Source organism: Cimex lectularius, unplaced genomic scaffold, assembly GCF_000648675.2.
Source record: "Cimex lectularius strain Harlan isolate CLEC.00 unplaced genomic scaffold, Clec_2.1 scaffold242, whole genome shotgun sequence".
Taxonomy (NCBI): domain Eukaryota; kingdom Metazoa; phylum Arthropoda; class Insecta; order Hemiptera; family Cimicidae; genus Cimex; species Cimex lectularius.
Window position 1 is genome coordinate 172,389 of NW_019392935.1, and position 19,321 is coordinate 191,709.

At 32.9% G+C, this 19,321-nt stretch overlaps 2 protein-coding genes across 8 annotated transcripts in view; one reads left to right on the forward strand and one right to left on the reverse strand.

Moving 5' to 3' along the window:
* The window catches only part of LOC106672237 (alpha-L-iduronidase), a 33,199-nt gene extending 19,437 nt beyond the window's left edge, over window positions 1-13,762 (reverse strand). For 6 of the 7 annotated variants that reach the window (XR_002910766.1, XR_002910767.1, XM_024229398.1 and 3 more), the window contains exon 1: window positions 622-720. Coding sequence is in view for 3 of the 7 variants with exons in the window: in XM_014403512.2 (XP_014258998.1) it covers window positions 622-623 (2 nt within the window). In the remaining 4 variants the exon portion in view is untranslated. Of the gene's footprint in view, window positions 1-621; window positions 721-12,735 lie in introns of those variants that run through there. The other variant, XM_024229395.1, reaches the window with a different exon arrangement.
* On the forward strand, window positions 849-16,853 carry LOC106672243 (tetratricopeptide repeat protein 39B-like). Its single transcript, XM_014403523.1, has 14 exons — window positions 849-1,085; window positions 4,304-4,335; window positions 4,414-4,521; window positions 4,590-4,665; window positions 7,331-7,463; window positions 9,889-10,021; window positions 10,119-10,218; window positions 10,460-10,525; window positions 10,582-10,749; window positions 11,372-11,535; window positions 11,596-11,754; window positions 11,837-12,066; window positions 12,141-12,378; window positions 16,187-16,853. The coding sequence occupies exons 1-14, from the start codon at window positions 1,065-1,067 to the stop codon at window positions 16,269-16,271; spliced, it is 1,713 nt and encodes a 570-aa protein (XP_014259009.1). The 5' UTR covers window positions 849-1,064; the 3' UTR covers window positions 16,272-16,853.
* Window positions 16,854-19,321: the final 2,468 nt, after the last annotated feature.

Here is a 19,321-nt window from a genome sequence, read left to right on the forward strand (position 1 = left end):
AGAGAGAGAGAGAGAGAGAGAGAGAGAGAGAGAGAGAGAGTGAGAGGGAGTGAGAGAGACATAGGAAGAGAGAGAGAGAGAGAGAGTGAGAGGGAGTGAGAGAGTTGTGTGTCTTCGAACCGCATCTCCTGGGCCGAACGACAAAAAACTAGCACATCAGCCTTTCATCAGCCAGCACACGTGCGGTTCTTTGCCGTCCGGTCCATCGGCAGCGGTCCGAAGTAGACAGCGTGATCGGTTCGCCGCGAGTGGGCTCAGCGCTGTTTTGCCTGAACGGACGGCCAAAAAATATTGGACAAATTGGATTTTCGCTTAAATTTTTATTTGCCTGATAAACTCAAATACATTCTTTTACTGGTATCGCACAGGAATGAATATTAGAAATTCAAAATCAAGCAGAAAAAACTGCGAATGCATTGAAGTTTGTTATCAATTTGATAAATTTAATAATAATTGTTCGATAAGAGTGAAAACTGAGAAAAGATCAATTTTATCGGTTAATGAATTAAAAAAAAGAAAAATCACTATTCCACAAAGAAAATTCGTTTTGTTGCTGGAAAATCACGGAAAAATTAAAAATCAATTAGCTCGGGGCGACTTAACGATAATTGATCAACTCACATCCTGGTCAAACGGTCAATTAACCTTGGCAGCTATTTTAATCTGTACATTAGAGGAAAATCACTTATCGGATTAGGCCGGCCGCGGTCAATCGCGGTCAATCGCGATTGATGGATTAGCCGAGCGGGCAAAACAAAATTTCGGTTTTTCCCATGCGGCGAAGAGGGGGCACCGCTTGAGTGGGGCGGCATCAGCTGACGCTTGACGGCTGACAGCGATGAGCGAGTAGTATGAGTCGAGTAGCACAGGGTGACGACTGACAATCGACGTTAGAGTCAGATCGTCTACTCTTCAGGTTACGTCTTCCTCAGGTCCTCCGACGAACCACTTCCAAAAAGCCTACGAGGAAAATCCGAAGAAAAATCGGCTTTTCTCAAGATCGTCCCACCGAAACATCCCGGGTCTCGGGTCGTTTCGATTCGAATCTGCAGGACCCAGCTCAGATGGAAGACTCAGACGAAGAGGTAAGGCGTCCCATACCGGTCGTTTCACTCTAACGAAACGTTTCTACGCCTCCAGCCGTTCGTCCCGATTTACAATACTCGCCCTTTTTAATTAACCGATCGGATATTAACGAGCCCGATCGATAGATGTCCATTGTTGCATAACTTAAAAAAATCTTTTCTTTTCTTTGCCTGTTTATATTTTTTCCCTGTACAATGCCCCTCTAGGAAAGACGAATCTGGCTTTCTAATATCCGCACATTTTTTTTTATTGAAGGCAGGATTCGGCTAGACAAAAAAAAACACCTCGTCACAGCACACAAACCTACTTTGGGACGATTTGGAATGCGTGACATTTATCGGCCCTCATCATCCCGCAGCTGGGACGTTCTCAATCCGTTCTGCCCGTCTTCAGATTTCACCCGTTTTGATTTCTCTTCGCACATCCGTATCCAGTCCCCCCGTTGAGAAAACAACGGCCGGCCGACAGTACGACACGATTCTCATGTTTTCTATTAAGCGCCATTATACTTGACTTTTATACATAAAAAACACTTGATTTTTTCCTCTATTAGGAGGTAGAAAAGTCACATTAAAAAATCTGCTTTTTAGAGAGATCGGTTTGTTGTTGTTGATAAACTAATCGTGGTGCATCATTGGGAATGCACTACTTTCAGAATTCTATATTCCTAGATATTATTGTCATAGTTTACCTATTTCTTACCAGTAATTATGTATTATTTCTCCATTCAGAAGTAGAAAATTTAATTTAAAACAAATGTCTCTTAGAAAGATCCATTTGCTGTTGTTGATAAACAAGTAATGATAACATCTTTGGGGGGTGGGAGTGAGGGAAAGAGAAGAGAGAAAGGCAAAGGAAGAGAGAGAGAAAACTACTTTCAGAATTCTACATTCCTAGATATTATTGTCATAGTTTACCTATTTGTTACCAGTAAATATGTATTATTTCTCCATTCAGAAGTAGAAAATTTAATTTAAAACAACTGACTCTTAGAAAGATCTTTTTGTTGGTTGTTGTTGTTGATAAACAAGTCATGATAGCATCCTTGGGGGTGGGAGTGAGGGAAAGAGAAGAGAGAGAGAGAGAGAACTACTTTCAGAATTCTACATTCCTAGATATTATTGTCATAGTTTATCTATTTATTACCAGTAATTATGAATTATTTCTCTGTTCACCAGAATAAAATTTATTTTACATCAACTGTCATTTTAAAAAAATTTTGTTGTTGTTTTCTTGTTGATAAACAAATCAGAATTCTATATTCCCAGATATTGCCATCCTTTATTTATTGCCAGTAATTGTGAACTACATTTCCATCCAGAAGCAGAAAATTTAATTGAAAACAACTGTCTCTTTGAAATATCTTTTTGCTGTTGTTGTTGATAAACAAATCATGTTGGCATCATTGAGAATGAACTACCTTCAAAATTCTACATTCCTAGACGTTGCCATCGTTTATTATTGATTGCCAGTAATTTTGAATTATTTTTCTGTTCAGCAAAAAAAAAATTAAAACAACTCTCTCTTAGAAAGATCCTGTCATTGTTGTTGTTGTGTTGATGATGATGATGATGATGATGATGATATACAAGTTATTATAACATCATTGGGAAGGCACTACCTTCAGAATTCTACATTCCTAGATATTGCCATCCTTTACTTATTTATTGACAGTAATTATCAACTATTTCTCCATTCAGAAGTACAAAATTTAATTTAAAACAAATGTCTCTTAGAAATATTTTTGTTGTTGTTGTTGTTGATAAACAAGTCATGATAGCATCCTTGGGGGGTGGGAGAGAGGGAAAGAGAAGAGAGAAAGACAAAGGAAAAGGGAGAAAGAGAGAGAGAGAAAACTACTTTCAGAATTGTATATTCCTAGATATTATTGTCATAGTTTGCCGATTTATTGCCAGTATTTATGAATTATTTCTCTGTTCAGCAGAAGAAAATTTATTTTAAATCAACTGTCACTTAGAAAGATTTTGTTGTTGTTTTGTTGTTGATAAACAAATCATAATGCCATCATTAGGGATGAAGTACCTTCAGAATTCTATATTCCCAGATATTGCCATCCCTTTACTTATGTATTACCAGTAATTATGTATTATTTCTCCATTCAGGAGTAGAAAATTTAATTTAAAACCAATGTCTCTTAGAAATATCTTTTTGTTGTTGATAAACAAGTCATGATAGCATCCTTGGGGGGTGGGAGTGAGGGAAAGAGAAGAGAGAAAGGCAAAGGAAGAGAGAGAGATAGAGAGAGAAAACTACTTTCAGAATTCTACATTCCTAGATATTATTGTCATAGTTTACTTATTTATTACCAGTAATTATGTATTATTTCTCCATTCAGAAGTAGAAAATTTAATTTAAAACAACTGACTCTTAGAAAGATCTTTTTGTTGTTGATACACAAATCATGTTGGCATCATTGGGAATGAACTACCTTCAGAATTCTACATTCTTAGAAAGATCTTTTTGTTGTTGATAAACAAGTCATAATGCCATCATTAGGGATGAAGTACCTTCAGAATTCTTTATTCCCAGATATTGCCATCCTTTACTTGTTTATTTATGAATTATTCCTATGTAGGAAGCAGAAAATTTAATTTAAAACAACCTGGCTCTTAGAAAGAACATTTTGTTTTTGTTTTTGAAAAACAAACCATTATGGTATCATTCAGAATTTCAAAATTTTATATTACTAGATATTGTCACAGTTTACTTAAATAAGATATTGTCGTTATTAACATATTTATCAACACTCATTATGAATTATTCCTCTTTTTACTAGTAGAATATTTATTTTAATACAACTTGACTTGTTCAAAAATATTTTTGTTTTTGTTGCTGTTATTGATAAACAAATTATGTTGGCATCATTAAAAATGAACTGCTTTCAACATTTCTACAAGGGTCTTTTTAATAATGATTGATCAATTTTTGTTGTTCTTATGATAATCTTTCTTAAATAAATAAATACAAAAATATGGAGCGTTGGTGGCCGCAATGATTAAGGACATGGATCTCATCACTGTAAGGTAAATGTACTGGGTTCAAATCCAGTGGGCCTGCATTCAAACCCGACTTACTTACAAATGGGCTTTATTTCAAAAACACCAGCACCCTGAGGGTTGATATGACCTCTGTAGTTGAAATACCTTCATTAAATAAAAAATAAATAAAATACTATTTTTCTTTCTTTTTGTTTCAGATATTCGAAGATGCCTATGAAATAACTCCAAGGTATGTTACAATAATATTCTGTTGATTCTTTCAATAATTTATTTTTTGAATAAAAGAAGGGTTTTTTTGTGCATACAGAAACGACAATGTGCTGGATTTGGATACTACACTGCTCGAGTGTAAACTCGCAGTGGATTTGTTTTTTAACAATAAATTTGATGATGCCAAAAATGTTTTAGCGCCATGGTATGTATTGGTTGTATATTTTGTAAAAGGAAAAAATGTAAATTCAATTTTTCTCTACATTTTTGTAGGGTTGGAAAAAGTATGTACCACACTATTGGTAACGCGGTTTTCCAATTCCTAGAAGCAATGCTTACATTTGATCAGGTAATTATTACATTATACATTGCAGTTAATTATAAAAATATCATTTTTATGAATAATTACAGTTTGTTAAAAACCTCTTCGATGTAACAGTCTCCTGTAAAGTCAAAGTTTTTTTCTTCTGTAAATTACCAATGAAAGTATGATGTCAATTTTTTATCTCACAAATTGAAGAGATTTACTCAACAAATTTATCACTGAAAGGGGATACTCATTTCATGATGTTTGTTATCATTGCTCAGTCGATCATCCTTATTTGTTCTCCCCCCCGCCTTGGTTAAATTGATTAACTTTGCAAATTTCTTAAAATGGCTCATTATACAATATTATAAAATGTAAAAAAAAAATTCTCCCATACAACTTATTTTGCCCATAGAGTAAACATTCGCTTAATAATAATACAATTAAAAATTTGTGTTGTACATTTACAGGATGAGTTTAACTTCTGTTTCCCACTTAATGTAAGTTACATTTATATTTTCCCCAATTTCTCATGAGTCTAAAAGTTTTGACCTAACTCTCCAGGATAACAGGGTACAAATAAGAAGTTAACAATTTCAAATGGTAAGATACTCACTCATTACACAATTTGTGTAATTAATTAATTTAATATTTATGAAAGGTATTGGTTGAGATAAAAAAGTCAGTGTCACGAGCGGAATTCAAACCCACGACCTTCAGCTAAATACGCTGCTATTCTACCACTTGAGCAATAGCTAAACCAATACTTGAGTTCAAAAATCAAATAGATTACACGACATTTGAAAAATGGCAAAAAAGAGGGAAAATTCGAGAGGTGAGGTTGAGATGGGTAGTTGGTGTCCGAGTGGATTGAAGTCACGATAGCTCAAGTGGTAGAGCAGCGGCATATTTAGCCGAAGGTCGTGGGTTCGAATCCCGCTCGTGACACTGACTTTTTTATCTCAACTTAAAAGCCTTAATTAATTTTCCAAAAAATGTACATTGATGATGGTAAACACTTACGCTGGATGATGGGGTGGCACCCAGTGAGCGAGCCTTTTATCACCTAGATAACCCCCATTTTTAGGCTGGCTGTTCCAGTGGTTGGCCTTGGTGCTGGAGTGTGGAATTTTATGCATTGAGGGATTTGTTTTACACACTGCTGCCATTTTACGCCTCTGACCTCCTGAAATCTTTTTGGATTTGAGGTGTAGTTTGTTAATATTTTACGGCACCTCCATTTGAGTGGTTTTTCCTTAATTTTGATTCTATCTTCCTGAAGACCCACCACATATGCAGAAGGAGATTATCCTCTAGGACATCATTTGTATGAGATAATGAGGGTTCAGAGACCTCCTCTCCATGAGCTAGGTGATGGGGTCTTCCTTTAGAGGTTTTTTATTTTTATTTTTGAGGATTTCCATTTTCAACAAGTCCTATCCCTCTTTCCATCTGTTTATTTAACAGGGTATGCTTCGAGAAGGTGAAAAATTGGAGTTGATTGTTACAGACTATTAGAGACACATATTAACCATTTATACCTCGTTATCCTAGACAGATCAAAACTTTTTGGCTCATGGTAAACTAAACAAAATATAAAAAATTTACGTGTCTTCAGGATTTTTTTTCTCACAAAAATGGCCCTTTAAAAAAAATACAGTGAGGAACAGAAGTTCAAGAACTCACCCTGTATGAAAACTTCAAAGTAATATTGGTTGTGTTGGCTGCGATCATGTAAAAATAATATCCCTGCCATGACCTAAATCATGTCAGTAGCGATAAAATATTTATCATATGTTATTTCCCTAATTTTATCAGATATTGGCGGTTGATTCAGGTCTCTCGCGGTATGTATGCATACTTTTAAACAAAAAAAAAACTGTTTGGTTTTAATCTTGTTCATGCTCTGAAACTAACTTTTTTTAAATTATGTATAACAGACCACATACAAAAAAGTGGTTGCTTTAACTATTTTGAACAATTTACTTTCTTACATGAAAAAGATAGAAAACATTAACAAATTTACATTTTTAATCTGTTTCCTTTTTAATTGGAGAACATAGTTTTAAATAACTATAATCATATTCTTGCTCTTGTTTTATTATTTCAATTGTAAACACGTCCAACTCAAATTGTAGGTTTATTAGACCTTTTATATCTAAATGATAATTAAAACTAATGGTATTAAATAAAAATCACGTCAGGTTTAATATTGGGCAGTCTACTATTGATTTTTTTTCTACCTACATACAATAACGTAAAAGTGGAAAACAAAGCCCGATAATTAATTATGACAGTAAAAGGTTTTTGTTTTATATATTCGATGGAAGGGTATAAAATTTGGTTTTTATATATTAACAAGATGAGCTTTTTTTATTCTGCAAATGTCAAAAATTGTTTGCTTCTTCACTTATTTGATTTTGTTATATGTTTTTGCTGCTTAAAATTTAATGTCAAGGTAGAATTCTAGTTGAATATTGCAACTAACATAAATTATATTTAAATTTGACACTACATTTTTTAACTACTAATAATAATAAAGTTTAAATCTAGTTGTAAGTTTTTATTGGATTTTACTTTGCAAGGCTTCACTGTTTAACTAATATCTTCAGTGTTTCAATGTTACAAATAAATACAAATTTATTAAATTACTTTTTTTGTTACTTTTTTAATTATACAGGATTATAACAATATCTTTTATTTTTAGCAATTGATTGAAAAAGCCTCTGAAGCTTTAAAGTGTAGCATTAATTTATGCAATTATTACAGAAAAAAGCATTCATTTTCTGAATCTTTGGGTAAAATAGTCAAAAAATCCAAATATGACCACTTATCCCCAGGTAAGGGTTTAAATAATATAGTACTTTTGCCATTTTCAAGCTTCAAAATGTAGTTGTATGTTTGTTAACTTAATAAATAGAGCAAGTTAAATTCATTAAATTTAATAATTTACAGTTGTCATAAGAATAATGTAATAATATTTTACATAAACTGAGAAACCTAAATTATCAAATTCAAAATTGAACTTTTTATTTAGAAATATTTAATTTAAGATTAAATTTATTTCTAGTTATGTAGTTTAAAATATTTTGTTGCAATTAAGAAAAATAAATTTATTAGCTGTTTTATATGTATGAATTAGTCAAATGACATTCCATTAACCTTTTCGGGACTCATGTGTTTCTCATTCTCATGTTTTTTTAAATATTTTAAGAGCTCTCTGGCTGGACACTCACTGCAAATTGCGCTGAGGTTGTCCACCATATTGTGTTTCTGATTTTTCACCTCTTGTCTGCCGAGTGCCTCAGTTTAGTTTTACATTTGCAGTAATTTTCGGAATATATTTTGTTATGTTGTAATTTTGTTTTTCTCCTTCCACATTCTTCATTCTATTGAAAACGATAATATCCGAGGAATGTACTGTCAAATTTTGAATGTTGGTGCACCCCAAAAGGAGTATACGTACTCTTCGAATTTCTATGCACAATGTAAAATAAATCAGGCTGAGAATATAGCCAGAGAGCGTTTTAGCACGGTAAAATCAGTCTCAAAAAGGTTAACTGGTCTTATTTATCGTGAATGCATGTATCAACGAGATGCTTTTTTTCTCCCCCTATCCCACCATTCTCTTGTATTCGCCAAGAAACATTTGTTTCAAATTTCAAACGTGTAAGATTACTCGTCAAAAAATGAAACATTTGTGGGTCATTTTTTCATTACTTATGGTGCATGTTGCAACTTGTTTTATGCGTTTTTACCTTCCCGTGTTTTGTTTTATTATTGCATTTTTTCAATCTAATGCTTTTGCTTGCCAACTGAACAAATCATTTTATTACATTTTTGCAACACACTCTTATTTTCTTACCAATTTTGTACAGTACTAGTAATGATATGCACATACTATTATATTTGTAACTTTTTGTTTTTAAATTCACTAATTTCGTGGTCCGCTTGACCAATTAATATATTACAATTAATTAAGGTTTTTAGTTGAGATAAAAAAGTCAATGGCACGAGCGGGATTCGAACCCACGATCTTCGGCTAGATACGCCGCTGCTCTACCACTTGAGCTATCGTGACGTCGATCCACTCGGACACTAACTTCCCATCTCAATCCCACCTTTTGAATTTTCCCTTCTTTTTGCCATTTTTCAATTTTTTTTCCGCTTGTGCCATTGACTTTTTTATCTCAACTAAAAACCTTAATTAATTGTAATATATTAATTGGTCAAGCGGACCATGAAATTAGTGAATTTAATGATTTAAAATGAAGTATATTTCACTAAAAGCTCTCCGAGGCCATTTCATTTGTCGTCGAGAATCCAATCCAATTACACGACATTTGAAAAATGGCAAAAAGGAGGGAAAATTCAAAAGGTGGGGTTGAGATGGGAAGTTTGTGTCCGAGTGGATCGAGGTCACGATAGCTCAAGTGGTAGAGCAGCGGCGTATCTAGCCGAAGATCGTGGGTTCGAATCCCGCTTGTGCCATTGACTTTTTTATCGCAACTAAAAATCTTAATTAATTGTAATTTTTGTTTTTATTTATTTTTTAAATTTTTAATAACAAGAATTATATAAATATTAGTGAGATGCTCAAGTCACCATACCACTCCTAGGACTGTAATTGAAAAATCATTCTTCACTTTTTAACCCCTCCCCCTTATGCAGTCAACATGACGAAGAAAAAATGTGGGTTTTTATCTGTCATTCTCTACATTTACATGTATTGTTCGTTCAGGCCAACTTTCTGATTTTGCACAACGAGTAGTATATTTAAACCTCAAAATTATTTTTTAACCCTGTTGATTGATGATTGTTGATTGATCATCAAAACTTGTAAATTTATCATGTCTTAGCTGAGCGTCAAATGAGTAACACAGCCATTATTGATAATTTACAAATTTGAATAATGAAATAACATTTTTACCACAGTGGCCAAGAAGTGTTTAATGCGTCTGATTCGTATTTGCCATATTAGATCAGTCCTGGGTTCGAATCCCGGCATGGCCTGTGACGTTTTATTTGAGAACAGTATGAAAAATGTATTGTAAAGTGGTTTGACCCCCGTCCGAGACACCCAAAATGTATTTGGACGTTAATCCCTCCTGTACATAGTAGTCGGCTTTGTTTTTAGAAAACGATATTTTATAGAACTAACTGTTGCTTATTGATTTGCGAAAATATTTTATTTTAAAGATTTTTTTTTCAAGATAGATATAATTATATCATTTTTAGTTCACTAATAGTTTTTTGCCATTGCAGAAGAAATCCATGCAGAATTATGCTATGCCGAATCACTTCTTTTAAAATCAATGTTGGCTTTCATTGAAGATGAAACATTAGTAAGCTTCATTAAAGCTGGCTTCAAAATTAGAACATGTTTTAACTCTTACAAGTAAGTACAACTTCCTAAATCTATGCAATTATTAAAATTTATGATTAATCACTTGAGCGTTGTCTTGCATTAATTTTTTTTTGTTTGTTTTTAACAGAGAGTGTAGTAACATAATGAAATCAAGAGACTGGTCAAATGAAAAACATCTCGTTCATTTTCAAAGTGGCGTGCACGTTGGAATCGGATCTTTCAATTTGGTAATTCCTCTTCAAAATCACTAACTATTATTTTGCCACCATTTTCTGTAATAAAATTTATTATCTAATTTTTTTTTAAATAATGTTCTTCCGAGTTGCAATTTGCATTCAAAACATTTTGACAGCAAGAATGTTGAATATAAATGCGCTTTATTTTTAAATAATTAACTGGTATAATTTAAAAAATTAAAAAATATCATTCATATTTATTTCGTTTAGAGTATAAAAAATTTGTTCACAGATGATTTCACTTTTACCTACCAGAATAATAAAGCTTCTTGAATTCATAGGATTTTCCGGAAGTAAGGTAGGGATTTTAATATAACATTATTTAACCCTTTGTCATGATGTTATAAATTGTAGGAAGTCGGGATAAATGAATTGACCGCTGGGTACAGATTGACTGAAGGTATACGTCAGGTATTATCCATCATGACCTTGCTGACTTATAACTTGATAGCAGTTTACGTGTTAAGTCATAATGACGGTGACCTTGATTTATGCGAAGAAATACTGCAACAACAACTTAAGGTGAGAATAACAAATTATTAGGTGAACTTGATTATCCCACAATCAATGTGATATTTGTGTATCACTTCCTTCAAGTGGTGGGTCAGACGGCATGTTATCTTGTCAGCTGTGTCTCTTCTGTGTTTGTAATGTGGTTAAAGGATACCAGGCCGACTTTATAAAACAACACAATTAACAAAATAACTCACAAACCAATACAGTAATAATTAACCTAAATGTGGTGGGGAAACATCTTCTGAGATCCCAATCAAGTGTGGGGTACCATAAGGTTCCATACTTGGCCCTCTCTCATTTTTAATATGCATTAATGATTTTACACTGACCGCTAAGGTTTTACATTTTTATCTGTGTGCTGACTACTTCTTAATCGTCGTGGGAAGCACTTCTGATGAATTACTGGAAAACTGGATAAAGTCATGGCTTGGGTTTTGTTAAACGATATTACTTCTCTTATCACATTCGTGCCACTAACTTTATCATCTCAACCAAGACCTTAGATAAATAGAATAATTAATTAAAATAGTTAATATGGTAAATTATGACCCTTAAACATATATAGATTTATATTATTTTGTTGTTCCTAAAATTTTAGTTAATTAAAAAAATGTAATTAATATTTTAGTTGTACCCAGATGGAGCTTGGTTTTTGTATTTCAAAGGTAGATTAGAATTCATGAAAGGAAATCTTGAAGAAGCAAATAACTGGTATATCAAATCATGGAAATCTCAGACCGTTTGGCCACAGTTTCATCATTTATGCTTTTGGGAGTTGATGTGGACAAACATGTAAAATAACGTTTAACTGTTTATAAATAACAGCATGGATTTAATCTATTGAACTTTCAGCATTGTTCAGAATTGGAAGGAAGCGACATTTTATGCTTCATCTTTATTAAAAGAAAGTAGATGGTCGAGGACTATATACGGATACCAAAGAGTATCTACTTTACTGATGATGGAAAAGAACACGCCCGAAGAAGAAAAGGAAATCAGTACATTGATTTTGTTAGTGTTTTTTTTCTTATTGTTTTATAAAATTATAAATATTAGAGAAACCTTCGACTTAAAGAAATTTCTCAAATTTCAGAAATATCCCTCAGTGGAGGCAGCGTTTCGCTGGAAAATCTCTTCCGATGGAAAAGTTTTGTGCTAGAAAGTGTGATAGGTACATTGCTCAGAAAAACTTCCTAGTTCTTCCCGCTATAGAATTATTATACGTCTGGAACTATTTCAAAATCCTTGGGAAAAAATGGGAATTATGCCAAAATGTGTACAAATTAGTGTTGAAATCATTGTCAGAGTTTGAGAATGGAAAGTGTGAGTGCTTTAAGTTATTTTATAAATTAAACATTTAATTAAATTCCTATCATTAATGTTTGTTGTTTTCGCAGATTCCGGAACAGAATTTGAATATGATAATAAATGTCTTCTATTACTTCTCAAAGGAGTTTGCCTATTCCAAATGAAAAGTCCTTTACAAGCAGAACAATGTTTAAAAACTCTTATAGGCTATGAAAAGAAAATAAAACAAGACCTTTATTTGGTCCCATTTGCTCTCGTAGAATTAGCTATCATCTATAACAGCATAGGATCTCTTCAAAAAGCTATTAGCGTTTTGGAAGATGTAAAGTAAGTATTTTTGCTTTTGTACATATATCATGTTCTATTATTTTGAGATTTTTGTTGAGTGTTTATCTCCATTCACCCTTATGATGGGTTGAGCCAGTATGACAAGAAAGGGACTGTTGTTTGGATCGACCAGTCCCAAAAAAATGGGACAAATTTAAAAATTTCCTAAGTGAACTAAAATAAATAAAATGAAAGATAAATACATCCCAAAAAATTTATAAGCAGGCGCTGAAGCTCTATGTGCTTAATGCATTCGGCGTATTATGCCGCTTAATATATATTAATTGAATATATTCAGAAATTGTGAAACGCTTAACTACTTTTTGTGTGGAAAGAAGATTGGGTTTAAAAACTTACTCCAAATGATGCTTGCCAACACCAGCTTCCACATTCTTCAGCCTTTTCCAGGATCTTCTTTCCACAGCTTACTGGATCCTCAAGTCGACTGTTCGACTTGACGCAATGACTAGGTCCTTGCTGGCTGTGTCCCCGACTGAAAATGGCTGCTTGAGTCCTCCTGGTTTTGGCCGACTGAGTCTGTCCCGTCTGCTGCTTCTGAGACACTCAATAGTCGACTCTTCAACTCATCTCAGCTCTAGGCAATGTCCTTTGACTGACCCTGTGAGCTACAAAATTTAATATCCCACACCTTGATGAACATTTCCACCCTAAATAACTTCTTGGGCTTCGTTATTTATTGGGGCTATTTATCTGGCGGGTTTCTATGACTTCCAGGCTTGTGGGAAACTGGGTTGGGTGACCCGACAGATTTACAGCCTTATTTCCAATATATGTTTGAAATTCCTTACAACTATTTTTAACTTGTTTTAACAACTATTATTGAGTTATGCTAAGATGGGTACCAGCTTATATTTTCAATAATTATTAATTAAGTGCATCCCAAAAACGCGACTGTCCAAAAGATAACACAGGAAAATTATCTATTTAACCTTAAAAGAAGCGTGGTATAGTTTAGAGCCCTTCTCCACTAACCAATGTCTTAGGAGCATGTAAAGGCCCTTGGCGCCTCCTCCGTTGCTCCTGCCTTCTGCCGAACAACTGTCCCTCAGGTGTCACCCCTAATCTACATCAATCCAGTGGGTGACAGCCTGGTCACCTTATCTTAACCTTTTTGGGATCAGTGATAAATTATCTTACTCGGGCTTGTATGCTCTCCATGTCCAAAGCCACTTGGCATATTGCCGTAATGGACAAATCTTTGACAAAGAATTTGTATGACTCTTAGTATGATTGCAGTAGCCAAGTGCAATTTATGCTACGCTAGCGGTTCTGTGTTCGAATCTTGGCATAGCTCATGGCTTTTTAAATTGATTGTAGTATGAAAAATACTGGGTGTCCCAGTTCCTTTTCACGAAACTCAGGGAATCGATTCTACTCTTCATTTGGAGCAAAAAATGCTCAGGAGAAAATTTTCAGAAAGTTTTCTATTTTGAAGATATTCGTCAATTTAGGTTTTTTCAACTTTTCACAACCTTACCACATAAAAACGCTTACAACTTCCAAAATGTTGAGACTACAACAAGTTCAATTACACCATTTGAAAGAACGCTAAATTTGCTGTAAGATACTTCATTGCAATAATCTGAATGGCATAAAATGTTAGCCAATATCAGTTGGAACATGTCAAAATTACAAAATTTAAAATTTTGGTCATGATTGCACGTTCTTCTGAGGTAACAAAAAAATACCTACAACTTGTCAAATTTTACAAAAACTTCTTCATCTAATATGCTTTACGTTGATATATCCAGGTTTTTAAATAACGTTCTAGTAGAGTTGAAAAATAGCAATTAAATGTTCGAAAACGTGAGCTAAATTCAAGACATTGTTATCTAAATTCAAGATGTTTCTACAAGCAACGAAAGATGATGTGAAGAAAAAACTTAATTGCTTACGAACCAATTACCGCAAGAAGCTAAAGAACAACCTTCATTCGATGAAGATCAGATGTCACTCAGTATTATTGCACAATAAAAGTATTGTGCAATGTTATTGTAGCTCTAGGGTCCACTTCTCATTCAATATTATTGCACAATAAAAGTATTGTACAATGTTATGGTAGCTCTAGAGTCCACTTGTGATTCAATACTATTGGACAATAAAAGAATTAAGTAAGTCTAGGGTCTGCCTTAGATAAATGTAATAAAAAAAATTAAAAAATCATTTACATTATTCTTAAGTATTTTATATGATTAAAACTGGTTCCGCCATGGGCAACCAAAACGGCCAAGCTTAGCACACAATCAAAGCCTTAAGGGTGAGTTTGTGGATATGCTACAATAATATAATTTATATCAAAAATATGTTTATTAACATAAAAAATGTAGCAGATTTTAATCATCTAATATGGATCTAGTAAAATAAGAAAAAAGTATATACAAAAAAAATTGACCTTTGCAGGTTCAAATAATCTGCAAAGTATCCAAATTCACTACGGCATAACCATCGATCATGTGATTTTATAAACACATATGACAAGAAATAAACAAACTTATGAAACAGTAATGTATTTTTAACAATATTAAAACTGATAAGTAAATTTCAATAAATACATACTTGTTTACTCCAATAGAAGGAAGAATAATATTATGTCAATATACACTAAAGGGCTCATCAAACAGCAATTAAATGTTCGAAAACATGAGCTAAGGTAAATTTAAAGGGGGGTAGAAATAAATCAATTAGAACTCGCTTTGTAAAATAAAAATGACACATCTGTAAGCTCACAAAAACCATACCAGAAAGCTTCATACAATAAAATGCAATAGTTCTTCTTGTAGCAAGCACCTAACAACGAGGACTTTTCAGAGGAAATGCCCAAAGTGTTTTCCTTTTCTTTTTACAAAGCGAGTTCTTATTGATTTATTTCTACCCCCCTTCAAATTTACCTTAGCTCACATTTTCTTGTTTCTTGTAGCTTCACATTTAATTGTTATTTTTCAACTCTACTAGAACGTTATTTAAAGGCCTGGATATATCAACGTAAAGCGTATTAGATGAAGAAGTTTTTGTAAAATTTGACAAGTTGTAGGTATTTTTTTGTTACCTCAGTAGAACGTGCAATCATGACCAAAATTTTAAATTTTGTAATTTTGACATGTTCCAACTGATATTGGCTAACATTTTATGTCATTCAGGTCATTGCAAAGAAGTATCTTACAGCAAATTTTGCGTTCTTTCAAATGGTGCAATTGGATTTGTTGTAGTCTCAACATTTTGGAAGTTTTTATGTGGTAAGGTAGTGAAATGTTGAAAAAACCTAAATTGACTAATATCTTCAAAAATTTTTCGTTTTCCAAAAATTTTCTCCTGAGCATTTTTTGCTCCAAACGAAGAGTAGAATCGATTCCCTGAGTTTCATCAAAAGGAACTGGGGCACTGTATATTGAAAAGTGTTTGACTCCTTGTCCATGACACCCAATGTGTAGTTGGATGTTACGCCCTCCTGTATGAAAGGAATTACTTTATTGCTCCCTGCGATGAGTTCACGTGTCCTAGTCATTTTTTGCCTTTTAGTATCCCTAACAGGGGTCGAAAGTTTTAACCAAAATGTACCAGACACCTCGGTAGTGAGTGGAGATCTCCCACACCTTCCTTTCCCATCCTCATCATCAACGAACCAATCTTTTCTCACCGTTCTGTTTACAATCTGACTATTCTCTCAAACTTTTGAGAAATTGTGGCACCTTTTTATGGAAAACAATTTGGCAAACAATTATTATTTTATAGTTGATTTTTATACTGTGTTCATTAAAAATTTATTTGAGATTGTGTTTTTGTCCTGCAGGAGGAATTATACAGGCTATTCACTGGAATCAAGACTTCATTTCAGAATCCATACCGCTTTGCTAGACTTTAATAGTAAAAAGTAGTTTGTTTATTTGTTTTGTTTTGTTAATTATTGTGAAGATTTTGGGACCAAAAATGGTTACTCCCTGATAATTTAGTGCAATGAATAAAAAAAATTATGTATATTACAAGATTGTATTGAAGTTTAAAAATTATGAATTTTATTTATTTTCTTAAAAATATGAATGTTGTATTAATAAATATTAAGAAGGATATTTATATAAGAAATTATCCAAAGAATACTGTTACTTACTCAATTTGCTACATTATGTACTTACAATTGTTTATCATTATATGTAGCAAAAAAAAACTATGCCAAAACATCATTTAGATATAATACAATATATTGTTTTAATAGTCTGTATGATTTCAAGTGTGGATCGTTGTATCACGCCTGAAATCCTTTATAAATAATCTAGGGAAGAATAATCTGCCGGGATTTTCCTATGGCCAGCCTCTCCGACAACGATGGAAGCCAGTATCTCCAAAAACTGCTGAAATATTATGTGAACAAAATAAAAAAAAATTCTAAATAAACAAGATGAAACTTGAATTTTAAGAGAGCTATAATATTACTATAAATTATAAGTAGAATACAAAAGAAACAATTACAAAAGAAAAATAAAAACATGTAGTACTTAAATCCGAAAATTTATTTTTGTTTTAATTAAGATAGTAATAACATGAAACAATATTTTTCAAAATTGTTAATATAGCATTTACAATAAAAATGAATAATCTGGCCAAATTTGGGAGAGTCGTATCCAAGACTAAACTAGAGCAAGGCTGGCATCTTGGAAATAGGATGTGAAAAATATACTATATTTTATAATTTATAATTAATTATGTGTTGTTAAAGTTTATTATTGAATATATGTGTTATAAAAAATGTAGTCTCTCATATATCCTCCTACTATAATCAAATCTAGGTCTGACCCAATCGGAATTTTTTAAAGGTTTACAAAACCAAACTATCAAATCTGAGTCAACATGTGCCCCGTGCCGACTGTACATTTTGGTGCAGTAGATGCCTGGGCTGCGCCCTCCAGTTTATACGTTTTACCCCCCCCCCACCATTTCACCGCTACACAATTCCATTCAAAATTCTTAGGGCAACATCAGAAAGGTCAAAAGTGTCACTGGATGATCATTTCAATTTTTTTTTAAACGAAGTGGTTTTTTTAATATTTATTCTTTGAAAACCACGTAATTTACCTTTTTTGTGCGTTTTGTTATTTTATTATTTACCGATTTTATAAGATTATGTAAAAATAAAAGAAAAATTTTGGTAGATAGTAGAGTTGCTCTGGCACTGTACAGGAAACAACTGTTGCATCATATAATTTATATCAGTTAGGCGGGCCCTAGATGATCAATATATTACGAATTGCGCAAGTTTTGATTGTTGAAGATTAGTTTTGAAGTTTGCTCAAGGATTGAACAAAAGTTTGAGCGAGATTAATTTTTATTGCGATATATTTTTTCATTGCACCATTTAAGGTTAATATTGCACACGGAATCGTTTAAAGGAGAGGTCAAAAGCAGTATTAAAGGTTCAGGGGTAAAGCAATGTAACAGGGGGTGAAATTTGTTCCAGGCGAGACTATTATGGACCCATGTGGTCGGTCCATAATTGTGATGATTCACAGTAAATAAGTTGTTGCGAATAATAATTAATTTGCCTCAATCATCACAAATGTCAATATGTTCTGGCAAAAATGGAAATTCAGAGTCAGGGAGGGAGAGAGAGAGGGGGGAGGGAAATATAGATAGATGTAGAAAAGTCTAGCTTTCGATGGAGAGGCATTTCTTGTGCCTATGTATTGACAAAATGGAGCACAAGCTGACAAAATTTAAAGAAAGGTAGTTCATCGTTGATTGCATACAATTATATAGAGAATTGCCTGCACTGTGGAATGTCAAAAGCAAGGATCATCATGATTGCGATAAAAAAAAGAACACTGCCTTTAAACATTGTTATCATAAATTCAAGATGTTTCTACAAGCAACGAAAGATGATGTGAAGAAAAAACTTAATTGCTTAAGAACCAATTACCGCAAGAAGCTAAAGAACAACCTTCATTCGATGAAGATCAGATGTCACTCAGTATTATTGCACAATCAAAGTATTGTACAATGTTATGGTAGCTCTAGGGTCCACATATCATTCAATATTATTGCACAATAAAAGTATTGTGCAATGTTATTGTAGTTCTAGGGTCCGCTTGCCACTCAATATTATTGCACAATAAAAGTATTGTGCAATGTTATTGTAGTTCTAGGGTCCGCTTGTCACTCAATATTATTGCACAATAAAAGTATTGTGCAATGTTATTGTAGTTCTAGGGTCTGCTTGTCATTCAATATTATTGCACAATTAAAGTATTATGCAATGTTATTGTAGTTCTAGGGTCCACTTCTCATTCAATATTATTGCACAATAAAAGTATTGGGAAATATAGTAAGCCTAGGGTCTGCCTTAGATAAATGTAATAAAAAAAATTAAAAAATCATTTACATTATGTTTATGTATTTTATATGATTAAAACTGGTTCCGCCATGGGCAACCAAAATGGCCAAGCTTAGCACACAATCAAAGTCTTAAGGGTGAGTTTGTGGATATGCTACAATAATATAATTTATATCAAAAATATGTTTATTAACATAAAAAATGTAACAGATTTTAATCACCTAATATGGATCTAGTAAAAGAAGAAGAAAGTTTATACAAAAAAAATTGGCCTTTGCAGGTTCAAATAACTGCAAAGTATCCAAACCCACTGCAGCATAACCATCGATCATGTGATTTTATAAACAGATATGACAAGAAATAATCAAACTTATGAAACAGTAATGTATTTTTAACAATATTAAAACTGATAAGTAAATTTCAATAAATACATACTTGTTTATTCCAATAGTAGGAAGAATAATATTATATCAATATACACACTAAAGGGCTCATCAAACAGCTGAAAAAAAAAATCATACAATAGGTTTTAACTTTAAAACAATTTACTAGTCAATATGACGTATGTATTATAAAAAAATATAGACAAAATCTCTAATATTA